General features: G+C 32.7%; 3 protein-coding genes across 5 annotated transcripts; 1 reads left to right on the forward strand and 2 right to left on the reverse strand.

Annotated features, from left to right (window-relative positions):
- The first annotated feature begins 229 nt into the window (after positions 1-229).
- hoka (membrane protein hoka) lies at positions 230-1,694 on the forward strand. The gene is made up of 3 exons (XM_011643681.3): positions 230-354; positions 708-791; positions 868-1,694. Exons 1-3 carry the CDS (start codon positions 312-314, stop codon positions 1,026-1,028), a joined length of 288 nt encoding a protein of 95 aa, XP_011641983.1. The 5' UTR covers positions 230-311; the 3' UTR covers positions 1,029-1,694.
- U2af50 (U2 small nuclear riboprotein auxiliary factor 50) lies at positions 1,124-6,399 on the reverse strand. Of its 2 annotated transcripts, none has more exons than XM_011643680.3 (8): positions 6,244-6,399; positions 5,588-5,817; positions 5,222-5,482; positions 4,939-5,077; positions 4,775-4,830; positions 1,964-2,245; positions 1,721-1,885; positions 1,124-1,657 (listed from the first exon to the last, which is right to left on the reverse strand). In XM_011643680.3, the coding sequence occupies exons 1-8, from the start codon at positions 6,263-6,265 to the stop codon at positions 1,526-1,528; spliced, it is 1,287 nt and encodes a 428-aa protein (XP_011641982.1). In that variant the 5' UTR covers positions 6,266-6,399; the 3' UTR covers positions 1,124-1,525. The 2 variants fall into 2 exon arrangements, with proteins under 2 accessions (XP_011641982.1, XP_011641981.1); XM_011643679.3 differs by having other exon boundaries at positions 4,927-5,077.
- Positions 6,400-6,890: 491 nt separating this feature from the next.
- Blos1 (biogenesis of lysosome-related organelles complex 1 subunit 1) lies at positions 6,891-8,446 on the reverse strand. 2 transcript variants are annotated; one of them, XM_011643678.3, is made up of 5 exons: positions 7,884-8,446; positions 7,677-7,753; positions 7,528-7,600; positions 7,207-7,424; positions 6,891-7,134 (listed from the first exon to the last, which is right to left on the reverse strand). In XM_011643678.3, exons 2-5 carry the CDS (start codon positions 7,735-7,737, stop codon positions 7,100-7,102), a joined length of 387 nt encoding a protein of 128 aa, XP_011641980.2. In that variant the 5' UTR covers positions 7,738-7,753; positions 7,884-8,446; the 3' UTR covers positions 6,891-7,099. The 2 variants fall into 2 exon arrangements, with proteins under 2 accessions (XP_011641980.2, XP_011641979.2); XM_011643677.3 differs by having other exon boundaries at positions 7,927-8,441.
- Between the last annotated feature and the right edge of the window lie 5,065 nt (positions 8,447-13,511).

The raw sequence follows: 13,511 nt of genomic DNA on the forward strand, positions 1-13,511 counted from the left end.
GAAAATTTTCATTCTTTTAGAGAAATTATTGATTAACATAAAGATTATTAATTTTTATATAAATCGATTAATATATTAATGAATGTAATAATAGATTGATAGTCTCAATCTGAGATTATTGTACTGACATTTTTTATGTAGGAACAGAAATATCAGTATGAAAGTATATCTCATTATCTTGAAATAGATAAGCTGTACACTCAATTATCTCTTATCAAAGGTGTGATTCAGTACGCGACAGACATTGCACAGTTAACTACGATTCTGTGCTTTCGTTTTTCATTCATCGGTTTTTTTATAAGTGCAGAGAAATGTGTTCGAAAAAGTTTGTGTGCTATTTAACTATCGGTTTACGTAAGTAAAACTTATTTTAAACTTGATTTTAATACGCAAGAAGAAAAGTGTATTGATAAATCAATAGTCGTTGATAAGAGCAAAGGTGTTTCGTGTTATTGCGCCATGAAAACGATCGCTGATCGATTAAAAGTAATTATTAAATTTTATCGGGATGACAATTATTATATAAACAAGAATTTAATTATTTTTTTATCAAACGTAATACAATAAATGTAATCACATTATTTTCACACCTTTGTCAATAAATTATAACGTAATGTTACACTTATATAGCATATAAAGAAAAAAATCATTTAGCTTCCACGAATCTGAATTAATCTTTCTTTTGTTTTTCGAATAACGTTGAACAGTTCTAATGGGAATCTTCCTGGAGGAAGTCGAGGCACGGCGCAAAATTTTGAGAGGTCGAAAAACAATAACTAGACGTTACTACAGTAAGTTTATGATCTAATGAGTAGAATACGGCGCGTCGCCAAGATCGCAGTCTGAATGTTCGTTAATCATTTTTAGGAGGTACGGCTATACCAGCCTGGGCCATAGTACTTTTAAGTGGTATTGGCATGCTACTGCTGGGCGGTGGACTTTACGCGTTATTACAGAAATTTGTGGTGGATGCGACCGATACCGGAGAAAGTCATTCCTATCAACCTGCGTTGCAGCTCGAAAGTTGAATTAGTTTCTCACAAAATCCTCCAAAATATTTTCATGTATCGCTAATATTAAATAATCAATACCATAAATTATGTATACAGAATTTTGGAAACAATTTTTTGTAGAAACACAGTGACATTATATTTTTATTTTATTAATCTTACGTAATTATTTTATTTTTACGGGCTTGTGCTTATATTATTCTCTTAATCTCCTAACAGGTAATATCAAATTATTGGTTATTATTGTTTCATTTCATATCAACGACCAAATGTATTTATTATTAATACATATGTTCATATCGTATTTTTAAAGCGCGAAGGAAACACGTTTGGTCGCACAATTACGTGTTGATATACAATTCTAATCGCTTGTCGAAGGCGGCAATTTCTTACCGTTTTATCGTCGGTTAATCATTGGTAAATGTATAATTCTCTTGAAGTATGTTTAGATTATTCGAATTCACATATACATTGCATAATATATATCATTATTAAACGATATGAAAAGAGATGTCTTAGAATTCTCTACGATGATACTTATCAGGATCAAAGTATGATGTAACTACAACGCGATTATTAAACTTTCGTCCCGTGAGAGTCTGTTGCGCCTTTTGACAATCAATCACGCTATTGAACTCTACGAATACCTGTAACAAAATAAAAAGGGAATAAGTAATATGTAAAGATATTTATATCAACATCAAATGTACCTTGCCACATCCAGGAACATCGACACCCTCGATGGGTCTAGGAATCTCTACGGATCGCACTACGCCGTATTTGTTACATTCTTCTTTAATATCCTCGAGAATATCCTCATACTCCTCTTCCTCCATTAATTCCTCTGGCGTGACCATATTGAGCAAACAAAGCACCTGAAAGACATTGTACGATTGTAAGTCGTATCGCGAAATCGTGATTTTGAATGAAGACAAATTTCATTAGGGTCTTACTTCGGTCGCAGGTCCACTCGTGCCAACCATCGACAAACCAGGCACTTGAATTTGTACTGGAGCTTGCGCGCCTATCATTGGATTCTTAGCACCCACACTGGCACGTTGCACAATTAACTTCTTGTCACCCAGTTGCATCCCATTTAATCCAGCGATCGCTTGATCGGTCATCGAAACGTCTACATATTCACAGAACGCATATCCTTTAGAGAGACCAGTCGCGGAGTCCTTTACTAAATTGAATGCCCTCAGCTGTCCGAAGCTCATCAATAGCTCTTTCACCTGTATTATTGCAAAAAGTATTACTCTCTCACTTACATGACATGCTCTTCAGATCTAGAATAAAGTGTAGACTATGCAACTCTGATATTAATTAATCGCAAAAATTTTTACAAAGATTTTTAAATAAAAAAGATTATTGAATATAAAAAAAATGATATGTTTACGCTTTAAATCCTGTTATATAATTATATATAATCAAATATAACATATAATTACATATAATCAAATTTTACATTTATGAAATTAAACTTAATCAGCTGAATTTTATCATATTAAGTTATCTTCAAAATAAGACAAAAATGTTAAAAGAATACTATAAAATGATGAATAAGATTACTATAAAATGTTCTTTTAAAGAAAAAGAGAAATAGGAAATATTAAACGAATTAATCACAAAATGTTTAACTGGATCTCCAAATAATTACAGAATGATAGAAGTTGCATCGTCCAAATGTGAGAAAAACGAAATATAAATGCATAAGTATGCTTGCATATATTAATCACTCTTTCCTCAGTGGTACCTTCTTAACAGACCACCCTCAAGTCCGACAATTTCCACTTAATTGTGCTCCAGCATCATTCCTTATACCGTTTGTTATTTCGATCTTCGTCTTGGATACTTATATTTTTTTTAATAGTAATATATGAATGTTGAATTTACTTACATCTCCACAGATTAAGAGACTGAAAACTCAAAATTGTAGATAACAGCATGTTGCTCTCGTTAAAGAATTAATTTCTTTCTGTTGTGAAATTGATTTTACGTCTGATACGTTATGTCTAATTACTCAGCGCGATTCGATAAATTAAACAACATGCTTTTATTGATGTGAAACTATTGAATCAGAGGACGCACCATTGGCACAGGAGAACCGAGAACATCGAGGAAGGGAGGCTACAAAATTGTCGCATAAACCCAATGTACGAAGGCATGAGAATGGTATAAGTACTTGCCTCGAGGGACTGGGCTTAGCCTCTCTCCAGGCAGTGTGGTATTTTGTCATGTTCGGTAGTAGTAGTAGTGGTAGAAGTAGTGGTAGAAGTAGTGGTAGTGGTAAGCGAATGCTTTTGATCGGCACGACCCTAAGCTAAGAAATGGGGAGAAAGGGTACTGGTATCAGTCCACAGTTTACTACACAATAACGTGACGTTCATATTCTTTTTTTTTCTTCTCTTACGAATTGAAGTATAATCCATTTATTAAGAATACCGTTTATATTTAACTTCTTAACCAATGAAATCACCGTTTTTTTATTTTCTTTTTACTATTATTTTTCTTTGTATTGTCATATTTTTTTTTTCTTTTAAGTTTTCAATGCACTGATATATTCGAAGAATCATTCATTCGCGATAACCTGTAATAAATGAGATACAAGACGAGACGTGCGGTAAAGCCTGAAAAGCCTGTAAAAAGAATAGCTGCAAAAGGAAAAGGTATTCCTGAAAAGAATATATACCGGAGAACTTGGAGCTGTTACCAGATGCACATAAAATTATGTGTTGACCCTGTAATCCCAAAAAAAGAAAGAAAAAGGAAAAAAAAAATTTCTGCTACATGTAAAGACGTTGATCTTTATGCTTTTCTTGCAGACCTAAAAAAGATCCTTTGCAACGCGTATCGTCGCTGCACGAGAGTGGACGACTCTGTAAAAGTATTTCAAATTGGAAATAGAAGTCATAAACAACTTTAAGAAGTTTCTTTTTCGTTCAAAATGTATCTCTATTTGTTCATTTTTGCATTAAACAAATTGAATCATCTATATTCTTCGGTTTGACTTTTCGGAACTCTCTTTTCCCCCCTCCCCTTTCCCTGTTGGCATTCCTAAAAAAAGACTGTCTAGATTTGAGAGACTCGTATCTCCTCGTGATGGACTGGGTCCGCGATGTGCCTAGAAAGGCTGTAAGAGAGAGAAGGAAAGAGAAAGAAAAAAGGATAATCGTTGATGCGACTGCATACCCCACCTAAATGCTGTAACGCCACTAATGCTTCCTAAACTAGATGTGCCAAATTGGAAAGACGAGATGCGAGAAATGATAAGGAAGTTCCATAGAAAAACGAGAGAAGCGAATTGTCCCAGGATAAAAAAAAAGACCACACAGGATCCGAATAACACATCTCTACCTAATGAGGAGCCTAACCGACGCCGAAATCTTGATGGAAACACATACATACCTCTGTTGAGCTTGAGTAAGACATGGGTTCTCGGTCGTTTATATATTTGTGAGTGCACTCACTGCTAAATAGCTAAATACCTATATTATAATTTAGTCCTTTGAGGGTAACTTACAACAACGCAACAGAATTAGCATACGCGCGTTCCCATGCTAATCCCGTGCCGTTGCGATATCGTGATGCAATTTTTTATCGACCATTGAAACCAATTCTCTCGATAGACAAAAGTTTATACCAAGCACAATAATGTGATTCTCAGTAAATTGACGCGACTAATCGGAATAGGCGTCAATGAACAAAAACTGCATCCCAAGGTGTGCAATAAATAAAACTATTTCACAGATTTGCCGGCATACCTGTTCCTCGTTCAAATAATTTGGTAAACCACCAATGAAGATCTTGTGCGGTGAATCTGAAAGAAAATAAAATTAAAATAAATGCGAGTTATCATCAAGCATAGTACTTAAGCGTATTGTTGAATGTAAGAAAATGTATGTTTAAAACATACCAGGAACCGTACCTGGTACGTTCATGCTTGGATTATCGGTCATTCCCGGCATCGGTTGATAATCATGTGGCCTCCTTATTTTCAGGCTTTGTCCTTTGAAATTTATGCCATCGAACGCCATAGCCTGCGTTGTTTCGTCGATTGATCGGAACTGTATTTAAAAAAGAAAAAAATAAGAAAATGCAATTGACATTTAATTACTGATCAGTATAACTAATCGAAATACATTTTTTTAATTATTTATAAAAATGATTTAAAATGTTATAATCTGATAAATGCACGTGATAAGCTATACCTCCAAAAATGCGAAATTTTTGTCTAAATTAATTTGACACGCCAATACTGGATTTCCAGCGGCTTGTGCAAGTCCAGAGAGGTGCATTTGTTGATTAAAGAACTCCATCATTTCCTCCTCGGTGACACCAAATGGAATGTTCCCTACATAAAGTCTTCTTGCTTGGCGAGTAATAGTGCTACCAACTACAGGTACAGCTGCCTGTGGTGTATCCGCTACAATGTTTGCAGGTATTTGACCAGCAGCTTGCATAGCCTTATACTGTACAAGTAAAAAACATATAGATAACATTTTGGATATTTAAAATAACTTCCAGAGAATATATCTACAACATGGAGACAATGACACGATTGCAATAAATCTTACTTGTAAAGGAGTAATGTGTTCAAAACCAGGCGGTGGTACATCCCAGTATAAAGATGGTTTTCTTCTCCTGGAACTACGACTTTTTTTCGGCGAACTACTCCGTTTTCTATCTCTGCGATCTTTGGAACGGGAACGAGATCGCTTTCTACGATCTCGACTGCGTGATCGATGCCGCCTGTCGCGATCCCTATCTCGATCTCTGTCTTTATCCCGATCTTGTCTATCACGATCTGTGAATATAGAAATAAGAATCAGAAAACAAATCATTGTTAAATGTTACATTTTACAAATATAGATAATTAATTAATTATTTATATGTTTATATTATTACGCTTATGTCAATTAAACATAATGTTTAACAACATTTACTGAAATTAATAGACAAAATATGTCTTTAAATACTAATATACTTGTTTAAGCACGGATAATTTAAATCGTGCAAATTTGTTATAACATAAACATATTAGAGAAATTTGAAGTCTAGATGATATAAAAAACAAACGGATCTTATTTCGAAAATCAATTGCTGAAACTGTTTACTAGCTCGTATCCGGCCATTACGTATTGCAAACAGATCGGTTGGGGTCGAGTTAACGCGGGAATATCATGGAAACAGACTGTCGGTTTGGAGCTCATTACTTAGTTAAATCACTCACCTCCGTTAAAATCTTCGCCCATTCTTGACACGATACCTCACCTAAAGAAAAACGCACAACGCCGAAATATAAGAAAATTCAGGAACGCCAATTACTCCTAGGCAAATCTCTTCTTCCAAAATGGCGTAGAAGCAAGTATACAGTCATGGTATATGAAATATCATGCGTTTGTGAGATGGCGGACGCCATTGAGAAAATTAATTTTTTATATGCCATTTTCAAGTAAGAATAAGTTTTCAACAGGAAAGGCAGAAAACGTCAAAACGTTTATTTTTCAAATTTGTTATATTGCATTTTAAATACAAAAAGTACTTTATTTTAAGATCAAAAAATACATAGGAGAAATAAGTAGTGAGATTGAGTAAGCAATCGACCAATCACAGTCGAGAATTTTAAAGTAAAAAATTTTATTTTTTGTCTATTAAAATTAATAGTATTTTATAGGCTAATTGTTTAAATTTTAATCACGATTAGCCACGAGAAAGATTATTGATTTTTAATAATATCTTTTGGCAGGATAGTTAAATAATTTTTTAATTCTATAGTAATAACTAATCACATGATATTTGTTATAATAGGAGGAACATTCTATTAAAGGAAAAAGAAGGAAAATAGGAAAAGATATTTGATACAAAAACCATTCTCAATTACTAAAAATTAATTACAAGTTTAATTATTGAAAAATTATATACAAATATTATTTCCTCCTTGAACTTAAATTACATCAATTATATCAAATTTATTTATATTTTAACATATAAATTCTTTCATAAGATTATTAAAAGAAATCTTTATATTATTCATAAATATAACTAGTTTATGCTCACAAAAGGAAACATTTCACATCTTAACGTCTTTAAACATTACCAACATTCTGATTCTCTTGCGTAGCTGAAAATAATATTGCACATATTTTATTGCACATATGAAAGTATAGTTATGCATATTTTATTAAACATTTACCTTTATATGAATATTCCAAAGCAGTGGCTATTGTCCTCATATCTCCTTCTATACTACGTGCCCAATTTTCTGCATCTCCAATTTCTTTTAAAGAGCTTGAGAAAGATTCTACCAAATTTAACCATAATTGTGTTTGTTTGGCAAAATTGGTCGCACTATGTTGCAGTTGTTTCGCTTCTGCATCCAGCTTTTTCTGATTTAAATAAGCTTGAGCTACACTGTAACAATATTAATGATATCTTATTCTTATTACATTTACAATATCTTATTCTCATTTATAAATATTGTATGTATAAATTATATTAAATCACAAAAATTTACCCAACATTCAAGTGATCAACTAGGGCTTGTGTCAAGTTGCTAGCAGCTTGGACGGCATCTTTTCGCTTTTGCTCTATTAAAGCCCATTCAAACATATTAATAATAATAATTATCTTATAGAATATGGAATCAATTAATAAATATTTTACCTTGCCGTTCTTTCCTCGCCGCTTGTTTGCTTTGATGTTCTTTCACAATCGCCGACAACATTTCTGGTGACTTGTGCCTATAATTACAATATTTTTGTACATATTAATTGTAAATAGTTAATAAGTAGTTAATAATAATTAAGTAGTTAATAATAATCTTGAATTATAATAGACATGATATATCGTTTAACTATTCATCTTATTTACCTTTGTTTTTATAACCTATAAAATTATATGAATTAACACGTACAATTAAATATAAAATTAGAATTGAGTCGAATTTTTCTTTCTTCTCCAAATGCAGATTGTCTATTATGTCTGTTTCTCTTATCTCTTAATCAGCTGTTTCCCTTTAAACTACGTTCCTCTTATTAACCATTACCAATCTCATTTTACTTGTACTTTCTGTACTTAAGTTCATCGTCCTTCTTCTCTGTTTTCAATGCCAACATCCATCTCGTTTTAGAATATCAATAATATATCTTTTTTTCTAATATAAAAAGTAAAGAATGTGCATTAAATTGATCATTGAACATTTTCACTTTTCACGAATTTACAATAGGGAAAAAATTTTGAAGAAACATACAGAAAGTACTAGAAAGTGTAAGCAAAATAAACAGTTCAAGCGCAATAAAAATTTAATCGCGGACAACAAACAATAACAATAACATCTTTTTTTTCGGACAACATAAATTCTTGTACTGAACAAGAATTATAAAATTCTGGACATCTTTTTTTTAATTAAAATTCTTCCCCATTTGGAAAGAAAAGTAGGACAGATAAATGCAAAGAGTTTAGGGCTGAGTTCAGAGAGTGCGCTATTAGAACCAGAGAGAAGCCTGAGAGTGGACATGCCCACGATTTAGCTGTAACTTTATTTTGAAGCGCCTCTATGTCCATAAAAATCGTGGACATTGAACTACATAATTAACGTCCTGTAGATAATGTCCACGACATTGCGTAGTTCTCATTCGTGCTATATCCATGATTTTATAGTATATAGTATATAGTATTTTAGTAGTAGTATATAGTATTTTATAGTTTTATTCCGTGCTATGCAGGAGTGACAGTTAGTTAAATAAAGAGGAACGATCAATCTTTCTCTCTGTCCTTGTCTCACAAAATCAAAAATGTCGTATTGATTATCTATCACAATTCTAACAAATATCATCGGTTATAGCAAACTTTTATGTTATAATTTCTTTTGCGTTTTTTATTGATTTATGAGACCCTCCACCACCCCCATCAATTTCACTTCTTGGCGGTCCTCTTTTCTTTATATGCATACTTAAAATTTTCTTATATTTATTATTTTTTATACAATACAAAATTATTACAATATAAAATATAATTCAATAATATTCAATAAAAATATAATAAAAATACAAAAATTTAATACGAAAGAAAGAAACATCAACAAACAATAATATAATACATCATAACATAATACAATAACACAATTTGTATCATTCAGTAACAAAAATTGTTATTGTTCAGTCGGAATATTTATCGAATTAAATCTGAATTTGTGAAGGCCCTTCCCACCACTCCCATCAATTTTGATTGGGGGTCCTCTTTTTTTGCACGCATGTTTTAATTTATTTTAATATTTATTAATTATATATCTAATTAACAATTTTGGTACCAAACAATACAATACAAAGTTATACATTTTTAATATATTATTTACAATTAAAGAAATTAATACAATAAACGAAAATATATTTAAAGAACAGAATATAATAGATAGATTTATATATATATATATATCCTTCCTTTAAATAATGATGTTTTTTTCTATTAAACAATATAGTATATTCTAATGAAACAACAAAAATTCTTAATTCAACAAACTAAAGTTTAATATAAAATTATGTTGTTTAAGTTAAATAAATTCAAACAAATAGAAATCTAAATTGTTAAATCTAAAGAAATCTTTTTCTCAGTGCTTGAATCAGGTGAGAACGACACAAAATTTAAAATGAATAACGTAAGATTCGAGCGAGATAATAAATTCTCGCATAATCAACATGTCAATATTACGTAAATTGTTATGATATAAATTCTAAATGTTAGATATTGCATCTACATAATTCATCAAATCTAATAATATAAGTAATAATAAATTTAATACATAATGTAAATGAAAAAATATATTAACTTGCATTAAATTAGAATTTAAATTAAAATAAACTTTCAAAGTTTTTAATACAAAATAATGTATTTTAAATAAAAATAAATTAATAATTTATAATTATCAAGTTAGATTTCGCGAGACAAAACATTTATTGAATCTTATGTCATATTAAATTTTGCTTTAACTTATGTAAAGTCAAATTATTAATTATATAGATGGGTAGGTTAAACATAATTAGGATCAAATCGGCACGTTTGTTATATATTATGTTAATATGTTTGCTGAATATTTACTTACATTTTATAATTACATTAAAAAATTACTGAATTTCATACACACACATACATGTATATATATATATATATATATATATATATATATACATATATATACATCTCTTTTATGTACCGATTTAAATATTTAATCCTAGTAATAAAACAAAGAAAGAAGAAAGATAGATAAATAAAAAATACACAATATATTCATTTATATTCTTATTATACATATATATAAAATATGACTCTCTTTTCATTTCAACCCTCACGACACATGCCCAAATGTCAATAGGCACCAGCACGACGCGGTTTCCAGGCCGCTAGGACTCACGGATCCAAACAACAAACGCCAGCCCGGCGCACTGGACTTCGTAAAGCCAGGACACCTGACAAACCTTCTCTGCAAGGGCACGTTTCCTTCGAAAGGCGAGAGTACATGCCTACTCTCAGACTACTTTAAGTCTCCTTTGGGCAGCTTGCAGTATAGACGCAGTATAGAGATTTCCCGAAGGTCTCGTACGCCTAGAATGTGAGCTCAGGATAGATCGGAGGACCGTGACCTCCAGTTAATCCCTGCCCCGACTGGGCTGTTGGTCTAGTGTGCTTAGTCTAGGATAGTCATAGACACAATGCCCAACCGATTCAGACACTGACGATCGGGCCTCGAGAGTTACTATGATTTTTAAGGCATAGTAATTCAACTGAGAGAGTCATACTTTATATATAAAACATCATTTTATTTTTACATTTATATTGAAAAATATGTATCATAAAAGTATTTAAAATGAAAATTTAATGCTTTTGAAGCTACTAATTTAACTGAATTTCTTTTGTGCTGTTTCCATTATTAAATATTATTCCAAATATTGTTAAATATTTATTCCAAAAATTTAATAAATTTAATAAAATCCATATATTAATATATTTCCAAAAAGTACTTAATAAATAAATTAATTAAACTGTTATTTTTAAATTATCCTCACTATATCACTTGATATGTACTACATAAGTATTTAATTTCTTAAAACAATTAAATTATATCACTTATACTTTCTTGGGAGATTATTTGATAATTTTTGAGCAATTTATACATCTCGCAAATAAAATACGAAAAACAATATAAAATAATCAAACATTGATACAAAGAATTCTATTTCCTGAGCTCTTTGTATTTGTACAAGTGCATTGCAGTAAATCAATAAATAGTGTAATACCAGGATTAAATATACAACCCCAAACTATTTAAATCTATCCATTTTAGAGCAACAAATCTGTGAAAACATATCCAACCGCAATACTTTAATAATAAATACATAAAAATAGTTTAATATAAGCTTCACAGATTTGTCACCCCAATGTAAAAAATTTGTCACTCACCGACCCGATGCGCAACAGCGGAGTTAATCTGCAACGTAGCTACGATGATTCTATAACAGACAAACAGATGCAAATTGCAGCAGCGCTCGAAACAATAGATATTTAAAAAAAATAATTCCTATGCGTATAGTCTCAAATCTATTTACTTTTCTATTATATATTTATTAAAATAAATATATAATTTTTCGAAAAAGATCTTTATAGAAATAAATTCGTATAAAACTTGACATTTTTTGCTTTTCTTTTCGGAATTATAAATTTTAAATTATTTAAATTTAATGATCCAAATAAATGAGAAAACAATTAATTTAATATTGATAAGAAATATATACTTACCGCAAGGTTGCTCCGCCGGTGCCCGATGCCTCTCCTAGGCCTCTTCCTTTTCTCAGGATATTAAGTCGTCTCCTCGCAACACAGGACACTCGCGAAAAACACTCGCGAATTATTATAATCGCGCGCGGACTAACTTTCAATAAAAGTCTTTCGCGCGATACTTGACGGCACTCCGCGTTTAGCTGCCCGTGAAAATATCAAATTCCGTCGGTCCAGTCAGCATCCGAGTCGGTGAACTTTTCGGAACATACGGTAACTCTTCAAGCAAAGGCTAGGATCGAAGCGGAAGAGGACGAATAGACTGACTTAAATCCGACGTCTCTTGTTTCTTAGAAATCACGTCTAAAATTGACTCAACCATCGCATAGCCAACGGTTCAGGTCGAATCACCAGGGCGGATACCATACACGTGATATCAAAAAAGTCACCCGGGCTATCGAGAAGGCTGGTAGATGTGACGAGAGAGAAGGTACCCACCGCCGATGCCTAACAATCTAGACAATCGGACAACTGGGATCTAGCCTCTCGGCACACGCAATAACCGCCCGAACTAAGCTCTGATCGAGTCAGATTAAACGCGATTTGTTTAGGAAGGGAAAGGTATTAAGGTATTAAGAAAGGGAAAATAAAGATCGTTGGCGATTAAATAATCGCACGTGCCACATAGGAGCCCTTTCACGACTCGTGGCAATGCTGTGTCGAAAATAAAAAATCAAGAGATTAAGCGAAACGAAAACGAGTCAGCCGATAGAAATCTTACCGATTGGGACCGAACCACTTGTCGAAGACAGAGCGTGTTCTCAATCAGCCGTTTAATGCAAGTTGCAACTGTGCGAAACACAACACATCGAGCGGTAGCGAGTGCGTGTAACATTCACAGCCGGCATCACCAGTGCCGCGGCGCACGTGGCGCGAAGACGTAGCCTCAATGAGATCCCTGCACACCTTGACAGTGCGACTCGACCGACTCGAACTACGATATTTTTCAAACGAGCCCTCGCAGGGCGAGGAAAAGTCCGATCACTCGTACGGCACTCCCGAAGCAAACGCGCGACGCGACGAACTGGCTGCAGTTCGTTCATTCACAATTCAATCGGCGGCGGAATGTCGGTTAAGAACGATTAATGCGTCAAACGCATTAATTAAGTTTGCCACATAAGAGCCATTTCACAACTCGCTGGCTATGCTGTGTTTAGTATATTATTAATAACAGTAATATTACTTAATGTTAATATTAATGTTACTAATAATAGTGCAACGGGTACTGGTTAGCTTCTTCGTCTTTGGGGTACATACTCAAGCGGCACAAGTTAATCGGCAAACTATTTCGCCGATTAATACTACTGCTTAAATAACCCCCCCTCGGAATACTGAGCCCCTCTGCCACGTCAAGGCCGTACCCATTAGAGGGATATTATTTACAAAAAGTTATGAATTTCAAAGGAATAAGTCGCGAAATATATATATATATATATATATAAAATTTTGTTATAGAGTTCTCATTTTGGTACGCTTACGAATCGTGAATCATATCAGTTAATAAGCATTTATTATTACACAAGATATTTTATTTCGTATGATATAACAACGTTTAGTTGAAAAAATGCGAAGAAATGCGGAGCGACGCCCACCGCGACTCGCCCGTACGAACGCCGGTGAATGAATGGTAGCATGTCAACATTGACATATAAACACAACTCGTACGTACAC

This window comes from Pogonomyrmex barbatus, unplaced genomic scaffold (genome assembly GCF_055798465.1).
Source record: "Pogonomyrmex barbatus isolate J1 unplaced genomic scaffold, ASM5579846v1 scaffold2, whole genome shotgun sequence".
NCBI lineage: Eukaryota > Metazoa > Arthropoda > Insecta > Hymenoptera > Formicidae > Pogonomyrmex > Pogonomyrmex barbatus.